The following is an 18,523-nucleotide window of genomic DNA, read 5'->3' on the forward strand; positions in this document are numbered from 1 at the left end:
CGTGCAACATTTTACAAAGACATCTGCCCCCAAAATTCAATTTACAATTTTTACAACATTTTAGAAAGACTTTGATCTCCAAATCTCCATTTACAATTTTACAAGAATGTACATTCATGGCAAGGGTTTCTTTCCAGAGTTTTTTAAAAGTCATTTTTTTTTTTTCCTTAGGTCGGAAACTGTGACTTTTAGATGAGAGGAAAGGCGGTTGAGGCTGACATGTGGGGACTGTGTGTGATGAAAAGGCAACACACAGAAGCCCCTGGCTTCTAATTTAGACCAGTCCGCCTCCGGCAATGGGAAAGTCATTTGTCCCTGTGCGCCCACATCACAATCTGGCACAACTGGGGGTGAGAGCCATCCTTAAACTCTCTTTGGCTACAGGAATCTAGTTTACCATCTAAATTTATATGTCCCATCTCTGAGCGTATTCTCCCGCCCTAACCCTTTAAAGTGATCCTAATTAGAAAACACACAGGAGGATCCTTGTGGGATTTAAAAGCTCCCGGGATCCCCTCTTTGATCTCCCATCTGAACTATGGAAGGTTATTGTTTCAAATTCCCACCCCCCTTCGCGCGCCCCCAGCGCTCCAGTTGACAATTATTGGCATTTTAGAGCCCTGGAGATCAAAATAAGATGTGTAACTGGACCCATTGCCTAAAAATCCAAAGCAAGTACCTGCTCCAAACATCTCTCCTTTCTTCCTCCCACCCCACATCCCTAAATAACTACAGAAAAGGAAAAGACATCACGGGCCCTATAAACAGCTGCCAGTTTATTAATAAGATGCTGGAGCTAGTTAGAATTTTAAAGATGCTTCAGGCATCTTTAAGGAGTCAGTTAGCCCTTCCTTTCCCCGACACAAATGAGCCCAATCAGCAAACACACCATCCCTTAACCACCGCTATTTAAATTCTGCAAAGTGCCAGTGATCTAAGGAACTTCCGTAACGGTGCAAGTATTTGCCTTCATTTGGTAGGACTTGGCTGAGGTGCCTCGTGTAGAAGATGTAAACTCGAAAGATAGTTAAATTAAGAATTTTATATCAGTTTCTAGGACGCTGAGGGCAGAAAATTGGGGGCGTGGGGGTTGGTGGCGGACATGCTGGCAAGAAAGTTTTGTTTGTTTAATTTCATTCACCAAGGGAGAATCCGGAGGCTCCATCCCTGGGCACTGTGATCGGGATGCGAGACAGCCTTGGACATTTGCGAAATGAATGTGTGCGAAGCCTAGACTAGGAGGGAAGGGCTGGGCCGGCGGCGCAGGGGAGGAGGGAGGAGGAAACAAGGGGTGGGAGGCGGAGGAAACACAGTATAAAAGGTCCCAGCGTCCACCACTCAGAGCCACTTCGGTAAGGCGGGAGCCAGAGCAAGATCAAGAGAGAGGGAAACGCGCGATGCTACGACGGTGACCTGAGCCTATCGCGGGACCCAGTTCCCTCTGGCATCCGAGGCGAGGACCCCACGCCCTCAGCTCGATCCCCGAGTCCTTCCATTTGCCGACTGCCCCCTGCAAGGCATGAACAGCCCGCGGGAGCCAGAGGCTGCAGCGCGGTCATGAGGCGGTGGCCCTGGAGCCACGGCTGCGCGACGCCAGCCCCCAAATCCCCTCCTGGAGCGGCACCCCCGGGATGAGCCCCCCAGATCCAAGACTGCCAGAGTTGAAATTCACCCCCTCAGTGCCCCACGTACGTCCTGAGCTCCTGAGCCGCGGACACCGCGCGCCTGCAGCTTCCCGCCGCGACACCTGCGCGCTCGACTAGACCCACGCCCCGCGGAGCCGACTCACCTCCCTGCCCTGGCTCTACCGGGCCCCGCGGACGCGCGAGCAGCAGTGCCCGGCTGTCGGGAGGTCCAGGGTCCAGGAGCAAGTGTCAAGACCCTTCCGGAACGACACTTTGTCACTCCCCCCTTGCCTCGCCTGCCTCAGGCAGGGGTGCAAAGTCGCAGACAGACACCTGGCTTGTCCGGCGCCCCCTCTGTTCTCCATTACCACAACTCCAGCTCCACTTTGCCAGTAAAGGTTTCTAAACTCGCCCAGGCACCCCCTACCCACCACAGCCCCGAACCTCAGTGCGCACAAGGGCTCTGCCCTCGCCCGCCACAGCGACCTCGGCAGCGCGCACTTGGTACAGCCCGGCAGTCGGACGCAGACGCCAGAGGGGTGCCCCGGCCACCTCCAAACAGTAACAACCTCCGCGTGCCCGGGGCCCCCATCTGGAGCCTGCCCACCCAGGGACCCCGAGTGCGGGGCGGCGCGGCCGGCGGCCCCAAGGAGCGCGGAGAGGAGTGGAGGTGGCTTGCCGGGTGAGTGGCTCGGGGCGGCGAGGGCGGGGGAGCCAAGCGTGGAGGTAACTCCGGGCCGCAGCTGAAGCCCTCCTCCTCCTCCTCCTCCTCCTCCTCCTCCTTCTCCTCCTCCCCGCGCTCCTCTGGCGGCCGCTCCCGCTCCAGCTGCGGCGCCGCGGCCACATCTGGGGCGCCCATGTGCGCTTGGGGGCTCGGCTGCGCCCGCCCCGCCGCCGACCACGCCGCCCCCTGCCCGCAGGGTGGCCCCCGGCCCGGCCCGGGTCCCGGGCAGCCCCCGGTCCCCGTCCCCGCTGCCGCCGCCGGGCAGCGCCGGGGCTTGCTCCGCAGCCGGCTTGGACACCCCCGGCCCCGCGGTGGCTCCGCCGTGGTGCGGTGGCGGTGGCGGCTCCTGCTCCCCCGGCCCGGCGCGCCCCGCCGCGCCCAGCGCCAGCCCCGCGGGCCCGGGGAGCGGGGCCCCGGCGGGGGCCGAGGCGGGAGCCGCGCTGCCGGGCTCCCGGGCTCCTACTCCTCCTCCCCCGGCGCCACCGCAGCCGCCGCCCGCCGCGCCGGGTCCTAAAGCCGCGCGCCTCAAGAGGATGGTGCGTCTGGCGGCGGAGCTGCTGTTGCTGCTGGGGCTGCTGCTGCTCACTCTGCACATCACCGTGCTGCGCGGCTCGGGAGCCGCCGACGGGGCCGACGGGGCCGCGGGCAACGCCAGCCGAGCCCAGCTGCAGGTGAGTGCGCCGCTGGATGGGGGCGTGTGCGGCAGCCGGGACCGGGTGGCGGGGTGCTGAGCTAGCGCCTGATGGATGCGAGGAGGCGGGTCCCCAGCCTCACCAAAGAGCAACTGTTTTGGCAGCAGCTTTGCCCAGACAACTTGACTTAGGTAGAGGTGGAGCAGGGGTGTGTGCCTGGAGGCTGGACCAGGCTCGGAGGTCTGCCGGATGCACCCTCCAGATCTGTCTGTCGCAGGTCAGTTACCTGGGGGCTGCGGGAGGCGAGGCTGGGGAGGAGCAGAGAAGTGTGGAGAATGTGTTTGCTTTGGGGTGCTGCCAGTCTTGGGTTGCCCTTTAGAGGCTGGATAATGCTACTAGAGGCGGGGCAGGGGGACGCAAGGAGATCTTATAGGACAATATCCCTAAAGTATGTTTGGAAGAAAGAACTCTGGTGAGTCTGCCCTTTCAGAAAGCAATGCCAAAGACCAGGACATAATTTCCCAAGGAGAACAGCAGACACCCACTCTTCGCCCACGCTGTTCCCGTGGCTCCTGTGCGGAGGTCCCCGCGTGGCCTCTTGGTCATGAGGAGGGCCCAGAGGTTAAGGCACCTGTGGTGATTTGGGCCAGGGTTACCTGTGCTTTTAAACTTGCAAAGCCTTCCCAGGTATCTTCCTCCTTGAAGGTCGCCTTAGGGATGGGATTCTGTTGATCTATTTCAGCTCCAAGGCAGAGGAGGGGTCGCTACTGGGGAGGGCATAGCGGGCAGTTGGATGCCATGTGAGTTCTGGTTTCTGAATAAAGGGTTGCCCAGGTAGGGACTTCCTGCTGTTCCCTTGGAAAGCGGTTTTCCTTGGGTCTAGGGGTGTGACAACTGTAAACTTGAGGCTCCCGTAGAAATGAGCAGGGATTTTCCCAGGAGGCAGTGGGGATTCTCTGGCTCCTAAAATCTCCTCCTGGAAGCAGCCCCTCTAAAACTCTTTACTCTGCAATGTCTAAAGAAGCATTGTTCCCAAAGGATTTTCTAATCTTTTGCCTCTACTAATTCATTTTTTACATCTTCATGCAATTTGTTTTGAAAAATGTACTGTTAAAGAGAGAATTCGCTTAAACACTTCCATAGTTCTTCCTAGGTGCTACTGTTTTAAGTGCTTGCCAGAATTTAACTCATTTAATTTAATCATAACCCTATGAGACACCATGCACTTAATATCCCCCCTTTGCAGATTTGAAAACTGAGGTACAGAGGTTAAGAAACTTGCCAGTGTTCACACATTCCAAACTCTTGATTAATTATACCAAGCTTTGTCTCTGCCAGGGTGTTATAGACTAAAGCAAGGTGATCCCTGCACACAAATACAAAACCAGGAATGGAAAAGACACCCCAAAGCTTAAAGTTCTTTTAAATTGGGGGCATTTTAAAAATGTCTTAACTTTGTAGGCATCTCTCATCTTCTCTTGTGGGTAAAACGGTACCAGTGATGGAATTCCTGTGGGGAAATTGAACGTATTGCCATCCTATAGACTGGTACATCCACCGATCTAACACTGTAGGGATAATTCTTAATATCTTCAAGATTTCTGGAGGTCATATTTTATACATGATGCTTTCTTTCCTCATGGACTCATGAAAAGTCATAAAAATGATGTTCTGTGGAAAAGTAAATTTGGCAGGTTTCTTTATGAGGTGTTTGCTATCATTAGAATAACCTGGGGTTGGCCTTTTCCGCTTGAACAGTAAGGTAATGAGAGAAGCAGCTTGTGGAAATGGCAACTCTAAAAGGGAAGTGGATTGAATTCTCAAAAGGGGCTTTAGCTGAAGAACTGCCCCAAGGGGGCAGAAGAAATGGGGGATTTAGAAAGAGTTATGCTCCTAGAAATGTCCTGCGTCCCAGGTAGCTGCTAATCCACCAGCTTCAGCTTATCTTGTAATAGTGCTCAGTTATACTGTCCACGAAACGCACACACTTATTCAAGCAGAATGATGAGTTTAACAGTGTAGTTCATAATTTTACTCTCTTTTGTAATTTGTTATTATAAAAGTTTTATATTCTTCCTGACCCAAGTTATTTCTTTGGCCCTTGGACTCTCCAAAGGCATTACCATTCAAATGAAGAGAGTATGTTCTGCCAAGTGAGGAGGTCTGCAAAACACATTTATTAGTGTGTCGTTTGCAGGCCCCAGAAAGTGAATTTGCTAGTAGCAGGTGCATTTGAAGACAAAACTTTGGACACTGTATTCTTTCTTTTTACCAGACGTTTTAAACCCAAGTCTTCAACTGCATCTAAAATTGTTGGCCCTGTGATATCCTAAGCTGCTAAAATCCTTCTTCGTTACCAGAAAATTAATCAGTCCTTATACATTATTTTTGTTGCTATCTCACCTTAAAACATGTTAAAATATAAGGTTGGCTTAGTCAGAAATACACAATGGTGAGTTTACTAACCAAAATTATAGTATATTTGGGATCATTTAAAAAGAGACACAGTCTTAAGATTTGGTGGGTTGGACAAATCAAAGACACCCAATAAAGCAGTAGTAAGAATAACAACAATAATAGCTAAGATTTATTAAGTGCCTTTTATGTGGCAAGCACTATTCTTAGCACTTTACATATATTAACTCTCTTAATCTTCACAAAAATCTCATGAATTAGGCACTATCATTATCCCTGTTCCAAATGGAGAAACTGAGGTTAGGCAACTTGCCCAAAGTTGCACAGCTAGAAGCTTCTTAATTTCTTTTTGTTATTTAATAGTGTAAAAATATTTGAAGCATTCTTTTATTGCAAGTTCTTGGTAAAATCATGCTGGCTACGAAACAGAGAAAGCTTTTTAACAGTTTCACATTTCCGAATTCATCTTGACAATCTCACTGTGTCAAATATGAACATATATATGCACATACATACATTTTTATATACATACATAGACATCTATATAAACATTATCTAACTTTTTTTTTGGTTATTTCAGCATACGAGGGCATACATTTTTGACTCTGTAAATGACTGCCCCTATACTATAGGTATGGCATTACAAGGTGGCAGTAAAATGCTTTGAGCACACTATCTCTACTGGTTAACTAGCTTACAAAAATAATGATGTTAGTCTTTGTACTGTTTTCAATATTTTAAAAACATCTAATAAAAAAGTGTACAGTTGTCTGCAATAGTTGCAACAAATGCATGTAAACATCAACTTGCTTTTTGCTTTTAAATGAAATCTTATCTTCTCATTGAAATATTTGTCTTATGTTGCTCAGATGCTCAGATTAGTTCTTCCACATGTCTTTAATTAATAATAATGAGAAAACAATTGTATATAATTAAAGACATCTAGAAGACAGAATATCCCAAAATATAGAGTCCACAGGCAATAATAATAATAATTGTATCTTATTTGTTTGAAATTCAAATGATTGCCTTTCTACTAAATCCCAGTTAGATTCAGAATCATGAATTTCTACATATTTTAGTAGTAAAGCTAGAACTATTAAGGCAGTGGAATTTAAGCAAGTATTATATAAAACACCAAATTGATTATTTTTACAACATTAAAGCAAACCAAAGTCTGAAATGTAATGAAATGTCTTTGTTCTCTATCTCCTAACTGCCATCTTTATGAGCACCTTCCCTCTTTTATTCCTCTACTGTCTTCTATAAAACAGCTTAGCTTCTTATATTCACTGCTTTAGATTCAAGAGTTCATCAGAGCCACTTACAGTAGTAGAAGCAAAAGCATAATTTATTTGTAGTTAATACAAGTAAAGTTACAATGAGCCTATGAGACAAAAAGCATTTATATACCTATTTCATAGATGAGGAAATTGAGGACTGAAGAGATTTAGGTAACTTGTCCAAGGCCACATAGTTGTGGTGGCAGGGAACCAGGAATCCACTCAGGCAGACTGACTGTAGAGCCCAAGTCCTAGTTCCAATCCATCAACAAGCCTCCTCCAGCTTTGAATCAAGTCAACAGACATTGTGTTTCTTGTTTTGTGACTTGCTTGCCTATTTTGCAGTCAGGCTGCTTACTTTTATCAGTAGAATTCTTTATAAATGATAGATAATGATCTCACTTAGCTATTTCTGCAGAACAACCCACCCAAAAATTGATTGGCTTAACATAACCACCATTTTATTTGTTCATGAGTTTGTGTATCAGCACTTTGCTCTGGGCTCAGCTGGGTGGTTCTTCTGGTGATTTCAAGATGAAATTATTCATGTAGCTACAACCATCTGTTGGCTTGGCATGGGCCAGGTGGTCCAAGATGACCTCCCTCAAATGTCTGATGGTTGGTGCTTACTGTCACCTAGATTCCATCTCCATATAATCTCTCATTCTCAAGAAGGCTAGATTTCTTCTGAAATCTAAATTTTGATTCCATGATTCTGATGGAAAAAAATTAAACAGTTATTTGAACTTTTTTTTTTTTTAACAAAATAGAGTTTATTAATTGTAAACCCTCTGAGAACCTATATTTTTAAACATATCTTTATTTGGTTCTCATAATTAATGCTAATTTGGCAGTTAGCTGTGTTCTGTTTCCCCCTGAGAATTTTGAAGATATAATCCAATTTTATTACATCATCTCATGTTTCAGATGAAAAGTCTGATGCCATTTCTTTGTAGGTGATTTTTTTTTTTAACTTAAAGTTTTTAGAGTTTTTCTCTTTACTCCTAATGTTTACAACTTTTATCAGGTTGTGCTATCAGGGCTTTAGTTGTTAGTCCTGTTTAGCACATGGTGGACCCTTTCAGTCTGAAGCCCCAAGTTTATCTTCACCTTGAGAAAATTTCTTTAGATATTTTTTTGCTTATTTCTGATATCCCTGTACTCTCCTTCTGGAAATCCTATTAGAGCTTGAAACTAATATTGAAATTCCTAGGTCTATCTTCTTTGTCTCTTAATTTTTCCTCTCATACTTTTATCTGTGTATTTTTCAAGTGTATTTTAATGTTTTGGCTCAATCTTCCAGCTTTTTCAACCCCAGTGCCTTGTCTAAAGAGTATCTCATAACTGAACCCTCATAGCAAATGTCAGATTCAGATGCTCTAAAACCCAGGACTGAATAAATATCTCTTCTACTTTTTAATCAGTTTCCTTGCCGCCAGTCTTCTCTCCCAACTTCTGTAGCCTCCTCTCTTTTTCCCCTTCCTTTGCCTTCTCCCCTCTCTTCTTTCTCTCTCTCTGTCTCTGTACATTGTTAAAAGTTTTTTTAAGCAATGTATGATTTACATACAGTAAAATGGATAAATCTTAAGGGTTCAGTTCCATCTTTGACAATTTTATACACTTATATAGCCTCCATCAAAATTAGGATATAGAATATGCCCCATCACTCCAGAAAGTCTTCTAGTATAAATTTATAGGCAATTCATTCCTCTCAGAGACAACCAATGCCTGACTCTCATCACCATAGATTAGTTTTGCCTATTCCAGATCTTCACATAAATGGAATCACACTGTCTGCCATTTTCTGCGTGCCTGGCTTCTCTCACTCAACATACTGTTTTTGAGATTCATTCATGTTGTTGTGTAGATTTCTCTTTTTTATTGCTGAGTGATATTCCATTATATGACTATTCCACAATTTGTTTATTCATTACCCCTTCAATGGATGTTTGGTTTGTTTCCAATGCTTTGTATAGTATGAATAAGACCATATTAGTACTCTTGTACCAGGCTTTCTGTAGACATGATTTCATTTCTTGTGAGTAAATATCTAGTAAGAAAGCTGATAGATACAGTCATTGTTCTTGATACTATTGTGAGAATTTTTCTAGGGAAACTCAATTTTTTAGAGATATCTGTTTCATTTTCTCAGCTTAGTGGTGTTTCACTTTGAATTAGTTGCTATTGGTTTCATATCTACCATTTATCTCTTCCTCTTCCATAGGTGGCTCTTCTCTCAGTTTTCCCCTTCCATTGTGAATTTATTTTCCTAGTTCTTCTAGCTTCTCAGTAGAATTTAGAAAGAGACAAAAGGTCAACACAAATGCTTGGCTAGCCACCTTGAACTGAAACACTATAATTTTATTTCTTAATTTTATTTCCCGTTACATAAACCAAAAGGAAGTTCTATTATTTGTGCTGCTCCTTCATTCATTTTCTTCTTCCCGTGATCTAAAAGACATTGATCTTTGAGGTTGGGGTACATCCTCAGATGTCATGAGAACTATTCATTCAGTTAAGAAGAATCTCTTTTGGTTTTAAAGCCTCCAAAGGAAATAATCTCAATAGCATCTTCTATATGTCATACAAGTATTTTTTTAACAACCTTTAATATCAGAACATCCTTTATGCTACATCTTAATTTAACGTGCACTTTTATTTTTCTTCCCAGTGTTCATGAGTAGGTGGCTGCTCTCTTTTCAAGAAACTGCTCTTGCAGGACTTGAGATTAATATATAATAGCTCCTCTGTCATCTCCAAATTCGATTATTGCTTTCTGTGGTTCTATTATTTGTCATCTTATGAGAACATATTTTTTTTTTTGCAATTGTTGGCTCAGGATTTTATGATTTGTAAAGAAAAGAATGGCAATGAAGCCCCTTTCTTCGATGACAACTAAGGGTGTCCCTCTGTTTCTATTCATTCCTCAAAAGACAAGAGATAATTTAGGGGATGGGATGGAGGCATCATTGTAATGCCCTGATTATATGCAGTGATTCCAAAGAAACAGGAAGGGAGTATGTTTTTAAAAAAAGAAAATGAAAAAAAAAAAAAGAAAGATCTCATTTCACATCTTATTTAAACCTTCTATAATCTCCTTCCGCAAGAACTTCATGAGAAACTGTGAACATAAAATATATAACACTTAATTTGTTTCCTTTTGTGGCTTACGAGTCAAGAGGGTAGATCAAGCACATTGCTGATAAAAACCATATGCCAGTGCCCAGTGTTCCTCTTGGGACTAAGCACTCGCTGCCCACTGTGGTCACTGACTGGACAATGCACCCATATAGCTCTTTCTCTTTCCTGCCTTTCTTCCTCTGCCCCTACCAGAGATTTCTGGACTCGTCCCTCAAATATTAATATATTGCTTATTCTTTTTCTCAGGGTCTGCTTCTGGGAAAGCTCAAACTAAATGAAGCAGTACCCAAGCTAGTTTCGGGAATAATGAATACTTCTCTAGGTAGCAACAAATGGGAAGTCTCTGGAAAGGTACAGAGTGATCATGAGGCACCTGCTGCTTATTCTCATTAACAGTGATGAATTCTCGCCTCAGAGAGAGACGAGCTACAGGCAGCAGCAGAATCAGGCCACCCGGTGCCCTCCCAGAGCGATCGGGAAGAGCGGGAATTCCAGAATTGCAGGGATGGGAAAGGTCAGGCCTAGGAGAAGCCTATAAATTCCTGAGTTTAGAGCTATAACTGGTCCTTTCTCTCCTGGGAAACTGATCCCATGGTCATTTACTATTTTAGATGGGAGGACTAGTGACAATGGGGAGTCCTCGGAGGTGTGTGGGATTGTCATCTAATGCCTGAAATAGGCAGAGGCCAAGGTGCCTTGATAAATATAGTTTAGCATCAACTCCCCAAGCACAGATCAGCATGTGTCACTGCAAAGTTATTTTTGTAAACCGAGTAGAAGTAAAAACAGTAGGTTAACTACCCCTTCTTCCTGTTGGCCTGACCCAGGCACATTTTAGTAAACCGAGTCATGTTGCACAGAGCGTTCTCTGTGGCTGATACACCTCCGCTAGAGAGCAACCCCCAGCTCTCCTTGGAGGATATGGTACTGTAGTCACATGGAATAGAAGAGTTTTATCTTCGAGTTTGGGTCCCTGAGCTGCCCGACTTATAGTTTTGGGCACCTTAATCCTCAGATATTCAATAGTAGTGACCTGGAAAAAGCCAGGGTGACTTTCAATATTCTAGGCCAGGCCACGTCCTGCTGGACAACACATATTTTCAAATATAACAATGAATCTATATGAAGGATGCGGAAAAGCTGGAAATGATGTCATAGCCCACTCAGGTGTTAACTTCCTCCCACAAGCATTCAGAGAGAATATTCGTGCCAATGATGAAGAAACAAATAAAAACCATACCTTGATGCACAGGTACCCCTTGAGAATAGTGATGAGGAGAGGAGAGGGAAAGCATCAGCCATTCTGTTTTAAATTTTTAAATACCGCTTTATTGAGACGGGATTGACAAACGATAAGCTGTATCTATTGAAAGTGAACAATTTGACATTATTGACGCTTGTGAAACCAACAGCATAATCAAGATGATGAAATTTCCCTGTGTCCCTCTGTGATCTCCAGCAATTTCCAGGCAACCACTGATCTGCCTTCTCTTACTATAGATCAGTTTTGGATCTCCTGGACTTTTATATAAGTGGAATCATAAAGAATACACAGCATGCTATGGCTTCTTTGCTCATCTCATGGTGATTCATCCTGTTGCTTTGTGCATAGAAAACTTGTTCCTCTTTACTGCCGATGAATATTCTATTGCATGGATATCCCACAATATGCTTATCCCCTGGCCCAATGAAGGACATTTAGGTTGTTTCCTATTTAGGAACTATTAAAACAAATATGCTATGATCATTCAGGGATAAGTCGGTGTGCAAACATATGCTTTCATTTCTCTTGGGTGAATACTTCGGAGTAGAACGATTGGGCCCTATAGCAGTTGTGTGTTTAGCTTATTAAGAAATTGTGGGAATCTTTTGAATGCATTCACGTAACACGTTCAGGATCTACACTCAGGGACACCCTTGACAAACTTTACAGAATTTGGAGGTTGAATCCAAGGGTGATATTTTCCTACAGTTAAAACATAGGTGTGTGATCTACAGTATATTATGAGAAACTGAAGGAAGGAGAGAAGATACTTCTCCTTGGAAAGAGTTCTCTTTCTTTTCAGAGTTCTCAAAGTGCAAAAGTCTCCTGGGGCTTAATTCCCCGGGTGAAGGCGGTGACAGGGATGGTGGTGTTCACAGTGGGGAATGGGGAATGAACATTAGGTGCTGGGCAAGAGAACAGGTGAGAAAAATGCCCCAGCAGAAAACTTGGCTTCCTCCGTGCTGCTGCTAGCCAATGTCCCTTCATCTTCCTGTCCCCATTCTCTGCCTGACCGCAAATTAAGAAAACCAGAAATAGATTTTGTATCTCCTGCCTTGGGCCTCATTACATTGTGACTTAGAAATCCGGTATGGGTTTTGAGCCCAGAATGAATGGAAGCCAGGTTTATTGCTGGAAACTTTCAGATTCCAGGAAGTAGAAAGAACAGAAATAAAAAAGGGGAGATCCCGTTAGGTGTTCCTAAGTCTCAGCCCAGGAAATGAGTTGAATTCTCTGTGACGAGCAGGCTACCTGCCACATGTTTCTCTCGTGATAAAAAAAAAAAAAAAAGTGCAGAAAGGTAAAGGTGGGCCCAAATGTACAAGGACACTTCAGCCCTTTGCTTGGGTCACACCAGGGTCACACCTGTTAACGTCCCATTAGCCAAAACAAGTCACAATGTTTAACGGTGTCCCCAAAGAGTGGCCTTGAGCTTTGGAGTTTTGACTCCAGTTCTGCTTCTCACCTGTGTGCCCTTGGGCAAAATTCTTACACTTTTCCATGCTTCTATGTCCCATTCGGTAAATGAGATAATAATAGCTACGTCCCTGGGCGTTTATAATGTTGTAAGGCCTGTGTGTGGCACACAGTAATGGTTTAACTCATGGGTGTTGGTATTAGAGAACTGTGTGACCTTGGGCAAGTCACTTCAACTTTCTGGATTTCATTTTCCTTCACTAAATCCTAGGGGGTGAGTTCTATTAATTTTTGAACTTCATCTTCCAAACTGATGATGGTGGTGGTGGTGGTGGTACCAAAGCTAGCATTGAGCACGTATTCTGTGCCAGGCACTGCTGTAAGGACTTTATATGTGTCTACTCCTTTAATTCCCATAATAGTCCAATGAGGATTGTCCCCATTTTGCATTTGAAGAAACCGTGGCAGAGCAATGTCAGAAATCCACGTTTAACATCTGATTGTTCTGAGCACCTCGTGTGGAGGGAAACATCACAGACCTGACGCCGTCCAGGCTGGCTCCACGCAGCTGCCTACCACTGCGAAGCACATCCTCTGCCCCGCACCAATCAGTGATGCTTCCAAAAAGGCTCTTCTTAGCTTCTTGTCCTAAGTAGGAGAAGGCAGGGAAAGAGCAGGGGCAGCTCTAGAGAGAGACTGGGGAAGCAGCTGGACTCCTGGTTGAACAGAATCCCTTCTTCTCCCCACCACCATATGGCAACATCCAAGGAGGCAGATGCCTGAGGGATTTCATTTCCAGGGGGATCCAACCATCTAGTAGGGCTGTGTCATGAAGCTGCTCAGCCTGGCTCTCGGGCCAGAGTCAAGCCAAGGGGAAAGGTGAGGCCCAAAGAGCTCTGCCCCTGAGAAATTAGAGCTGGAAAAGATGTCCGGGTGTCACCCTGTGGGTTGCTCTGCCCACACAAGATTCTGCCCCACCAAATGTCATTTCTGAGTCAAGACACTCACGTCCATCTCTTTCTACTCTGCTTCTGCATGGTCGCCCTGTCACTGCTTACAAATCGTGTGTTACATGGTAGGAATGGAACTGTGCCCACAAATATGTTATTCATCACTCGTAGGGCTTTAACAACTTAAGCCTGCAACCACTTTCCCTGATGAATGGGCACCCTTTCCTACCTCCCTTTCCCAGACATAACAAGAGAAACAGGACATGCCTGGGGACAGGAGTTCCACAAGCTCTGTGAGTTGTATATTCTACTTTTTAATTACTGTTGCTGGCCACAAGAATTTCTTCCTTGTGACTAATCAGATTTCCTTTTCCTCAATGTGTCACAAAGTCTATTTCCTCGTAGTCTTCTGGGAAACAAGCGGTCAGGGTTTTAAAATGTTTCTCCTACTCAAGAGCAGTATCATATTTTCTTTTTTGGCTATGGCATTACCCTGCTAATATCCAATCAGCTTGTGGGCCACTCTGGTTCCAGATCTTTTTTCTGTTATACTTTCCATGTCCCTGACTGCCCTGTATCCCCAGTGGAGTTTGTCATTTGTTTTGTTAATAAATAGATTGTGTCTCTAATTTGTTGACCACAACCTCTTTAACCCCATCACACTTCAGGTATGTTCTACAATATTCTCCCTCTTCTCCCTTTGCACCCCAAATGTTGATTTGGGACCAGTCTCATTCCAGCTGTTTTAATAGTTTACTCATTTTACCGTGGTTACAGGATTGAGCACTCACTGGGTAGATAGCTAAAATAGAAGGGAAAAATAACTTTAAAAAAAATGTATACCACCAGATTAGCAAAATGAAGAAAACAAAAAACTTGAAGATGAGAATGTAGAGCAACCTAGCAGGAGGATGAATTGCTATAAACATTTTGGAAAACTGTCTTTCCCAAGGTAACCACTGAAATGGAATATATATGTACCACCAACCCAGCAATTCCACTCTGGGTATATACTCAATGGAAACGTATTGATTTATGCACTCAAAGACCTGAAAAAGAATGTTCATAACAGCACTATTTAAAATAGTCCCAACCTGAAAACAACTCAAATACCCATCAACAGTAGAAGGGGTAATAAGGCAGTAAGTGCACACACTGGCTATGAACAAGTGACAACTACACACCCCATGTACAATTTCATAAATGCAATGTTGTGTGAAAGAAGCCAAGCACCAAACAGCACTTGCCAGATAATTCTGTTTATATGATGTTCAAACCCAGGAAAAAGGAATCTGTGCTGTTGGAAGAGAGGACAGTGGCTACCCTCAGCACGGAGGTAACTAGAAGTGGGAACAAGGGTGCATCTGGGGTGCCGACAATGTGCTGTCTCTGGGCCTGGGTGTTGGTTACACGGGTGTCTTCAGTTTGTGAAATCTCAATGGGCTGCAGAATTATCTATGTGCATATTTCTGTATGAATATCATGCTTCAGTTAAAAATACAGTACAGAATGCAGCAGGCAGGGTAAATAGTGAGGAAGAGATGGCTGTTTTTCACTAGGAAAGGTAACCTGCAGCCCCGGGCTCCCTGGCGTGTGCTATCCCGCAGACCGTTGTCCAAATTTTAATGAATGCCGGGCTAGTTTTGGTGTTCTGGGGGTGCTCCTCTGCCTCCGGGGCCCAGTGCTATTGTCATGACATCAAAGACCCACTGCTGGCTAAGATACAGTCCATATGAAAAGAGTGACCAGCAAATTTACTGCTTGACTTCATTCTCTTTAAATGGAACTGACCCCATGGTCCTCTTTCAAAGCTCAATCGTAGACATATATCTTCTTTATAGGACATCGTGTACAATAAAGAGAAGCAATAACTTAAATAAAATTTCAAAAAAGAGAAAAAGAATACCTTTGAGAGTGCTGTGAGATGGACATTCCATTTGATAAACATCACTGTGGTTACATTTGCCCAAACACTCCCAGAAGTCCAGCCATTGGCCTGAGAGCCTTCTACTCGACATGGTGACATTTGTGGACTAATCGAGTTATGTTTGTATGCTCCAACCCTTTCCCTGAGCTCTGTAAGGTCTTGAGAAAGTCATTGATGAGAGGCAATCTACTTCAAACCAGAGGACCACCTCGCAGAAATCAGGCAAAACAGCAGAGTTCATATCCCGTTACTCATTAACTTATTTGGAGCTGCCCATCAGTGGAGTAAACACTTACTAAAGTTTGAGGCCAAACTAAACTCCTAGATTACTTATATACAGTTCCCCAGTACCCATGCAGGTATAAGTCCATATAATCCCAGCTTGAAAATCTCACGGAGTTATTAGCATAGAAAAGAACAGAGTTGTTTTTATGCCTACCAAGAAATGAAGAGTGTTATTAACTTTCCAAGAGGGAAAAAAAAGTAAAGTGAAATTATCTATACCATGAAGGATGTCTTTGGCTTAACATGGAGTCTGCCCCAAGTGTTGGAGCAGGAAGCATCTATAATCAAAATGACCAGCCTGCTCAAAATTGAACAATCCTGAAAATCCTTTCCATATATATAATCACTTATTACAGCAGTTCATCTGCCCACAAGGGATAAGAGGTTTCAAAGAGTGGCCAAGTCATCCACTTCCGTTTAATCCATGACTTCTGAAAAGGTTCAGCTCTCTACACTTGGCTGGAAAAGGCTAATTACTGAGTAGCTCCTTTCCTTTCTGTTCCCCTCACTGATATACTCAGGAAGACACACAGACCATGTGAGACAGCGGAGAGCTCCATGCTGAGATTGGGAAGGAGGCACAACACTCAATTCAGGAGACACTTATGAGATGAGCTAAATCTGGGGAAAACTGGAAATATTTGAAGAGGCCTTGGAATCACAAGGAGAGTGACGCTAAACATGGAACAGCAGGTGGAAGTCACGAGAGGCAGCTCCTAGGGAGGCATCTGCAGCAGACACAGCTTTTCTGCTCCGGGTTCTCCCGGGGCCTCACTGCCCTGAAGCGCACTCTGGTGTGGTTCCCATGCCCTGGAGTGGTTCTTTCACTGCTTGTTCTCCATAGCCCCCAAATGCACGTGAATGTCCTTGGCCTTCAATTTGCTCATCAGTGGGAAAAGAGGGAAGAAAAGAAGGGAAATAGGCTGGACCAGATTCAGCTAACTGAATACAGAATAATATGGCCCCAAACAAGAGAAGAATTGTGTGCCAATGGGGCCAAGAAGAGCAGCATTCCCACCTTCCTAATATGAACACAGAGGGAAACAAAAAGATGGAATCATAGCTTCAAAGAACTACCCACTAATTACAAGAGGTGGCATTTTTTCTCTGGATCCCTAAATGGTTGCTCCAAGATTGCTCAAACCATTAACTCAATTTACTTTACTGAAAGGCCATCTGTATGTATCTGTTATTCCTTTGAATTGGAGTTTTTCATGCCGCTTAGGATGCAGTGTAAATAGAAATGTCAAGGAAACCTGTGGTTAGATGGAGCCTGCCAGGATTGGAGGACCTGTCTGTAGGCTACACAGACTCCCTTTAAAAGAAAAACTCCACACCCATGAAACCCCTAGTGTTCAGCCTGGGGTGACATCACCAGGCCATCTGTGGGCTCCTCCTTGAGATCTGAGGAAGCTTTTACTTGGTTATTTCATCTTAATGTGGATGCTGGGAGGAGAATTGCTGTGGCTGTGCCCGCAGAATGTTCTGTCTTGGTCCTAACAATCTAAGGGAAGTGTCTTTTGTGTCACCAGGGCACACGGGCACACGACAGGAGCTCATGTATACAGCGGTCGCTGCAGGTGGCTGCAGGCACACTCACTGCTCCGCCCACTGGGTTGAAGAGGGGCTTTATCTGTGCTCCAACCTGCCACCACCACCACAATGAGCCGCTCTGCTTAGAAGGCAAGGTGCAGACACTCACCAAATCCTAGAATGTTGCTGGCAAGAAAATCGAGCCCCAGTGTCTCATTTCATTGATGAAGAATCCAAAACCTGGAGAAACGAAGGGATTTGGCCAAGATCATACCACTCATTCGATATAGAGCCAGTACCAGAATCCAGGCTGGCTGAATCCCAGACAAGTTTCCTTTCGTGAAGCCTCACAACCCACCCGCTCCATTCCTGAACACCTTTAAGAGTTTTTATGGCCCTACTTAGCTGAAGAGAATTGGAGCAAATGTACATCTAAAGTGCCTGGATTCTGTGGTACTATGGTTGCTGTTAGGTTGTTACAGGAGCTGAAAGGTAATTAAATGAGAATTATGTCTCTTTTATTTCACAGACAACCAGATTACAGTCAGGTAAATGAAAGAATGACATGGAAGTATAGAGCATTGCCCAACCACATTGGCAATGTGGCATTCCATAATTGGCATTCCATAATTCCATTCAATCATTTAGCACTTACATATCGAGTGGCTATTATGAGCAGACATTGCGCTAGACATTGGAGATTCAGTTGAGCACAAACTTATGTTCTAGAAGGGGAGATAATGAATTCATAAAAATAAATTATTATAGAGTGTGATAGGTTCTTAGCAGGACATAAACAGGGAAGAAAGATAGGGAATAACTGGGGGTACCTAATAAAAGAGGGTCATCAAGGAGGGACTTGCTGGAAAAGTAACACTCAAGTCCTGAGCTGGGGGACAGAAGGACGAGTCTGCAAAGAACTAGGAGAGAGCAGGTCAGGCAGGTGGAATCATAAGCACTGAAGCCTTGAGGTGGGAAGGGCTTTGGCTTGAGTAAGGGATAGAAAGCAGTATGTAAAAGAGAAAGTGGTGCTTGAACTTGTAGAAAAATATAGTGACCTTGTAGTATGAGTGTCCTGGGATTGGTGAGGAAGGAGCCATTGAAGAGAGTTTGAATGATGGCTCTCTCTGATTTGTGGAGAATGGGAGGTAAAGACACAGATATTTTAGAAAGTTTCATAATCATCCAGGCAAGTGATGATGGGATGCAGACCAGGGTAGGGAGGAGGGTATGGATGCAAGACACAGATCTGAGACAGAGCCAACAGGATGTGCTGATGGATCAGATTTCCCAGTGAAGAAGTGAGAAGTCAAAGATGGCTTCTGGTT

The 18,523-nt window shown here is 44.5% G+C and overlaps 1 protein-coding gene across 1 annotated transcript in view; it reads left to right on the forward strand.

The window, feature by feature from the left end:
* The first annotated feature begins 2,406 nt into the window (after positions 1-2,406).
* ISM1 (isthmin 1) overlaps positions 2,407-18,523 on the forward strand; it is a 62,368-nt gene continuing 46,251 nt past the window's right edge. The window contains exon 1 of the mRNA XM_069496247.1: positions 2,407-3,020. Within this exon, the coding sequence (XP_069352348.1) occupies positions 2,883-3,020 (138 nt within the window). The 5' untranslated portion in view covers positions 2,407-2,882. The remainder of the gene's footprint in view (positions 3,021-18,523) is intronic.

Source organism: Eulemur rufifrons, chromosome 20 (assembly GCF_041146395.1).
Source record: "Eulemur rufifrons isolate Redbay chromosome 20, OSU_ERuf_1, whole genome shotgun sequence".
In the NCBI taxonomy this organism is placed as follows: domain Eukaryota; kingdom Metazoa; phylum Chordata; class Mammalia; order Primates; family Lemuridae; genus Eulemur; species Eulemur rufifrons.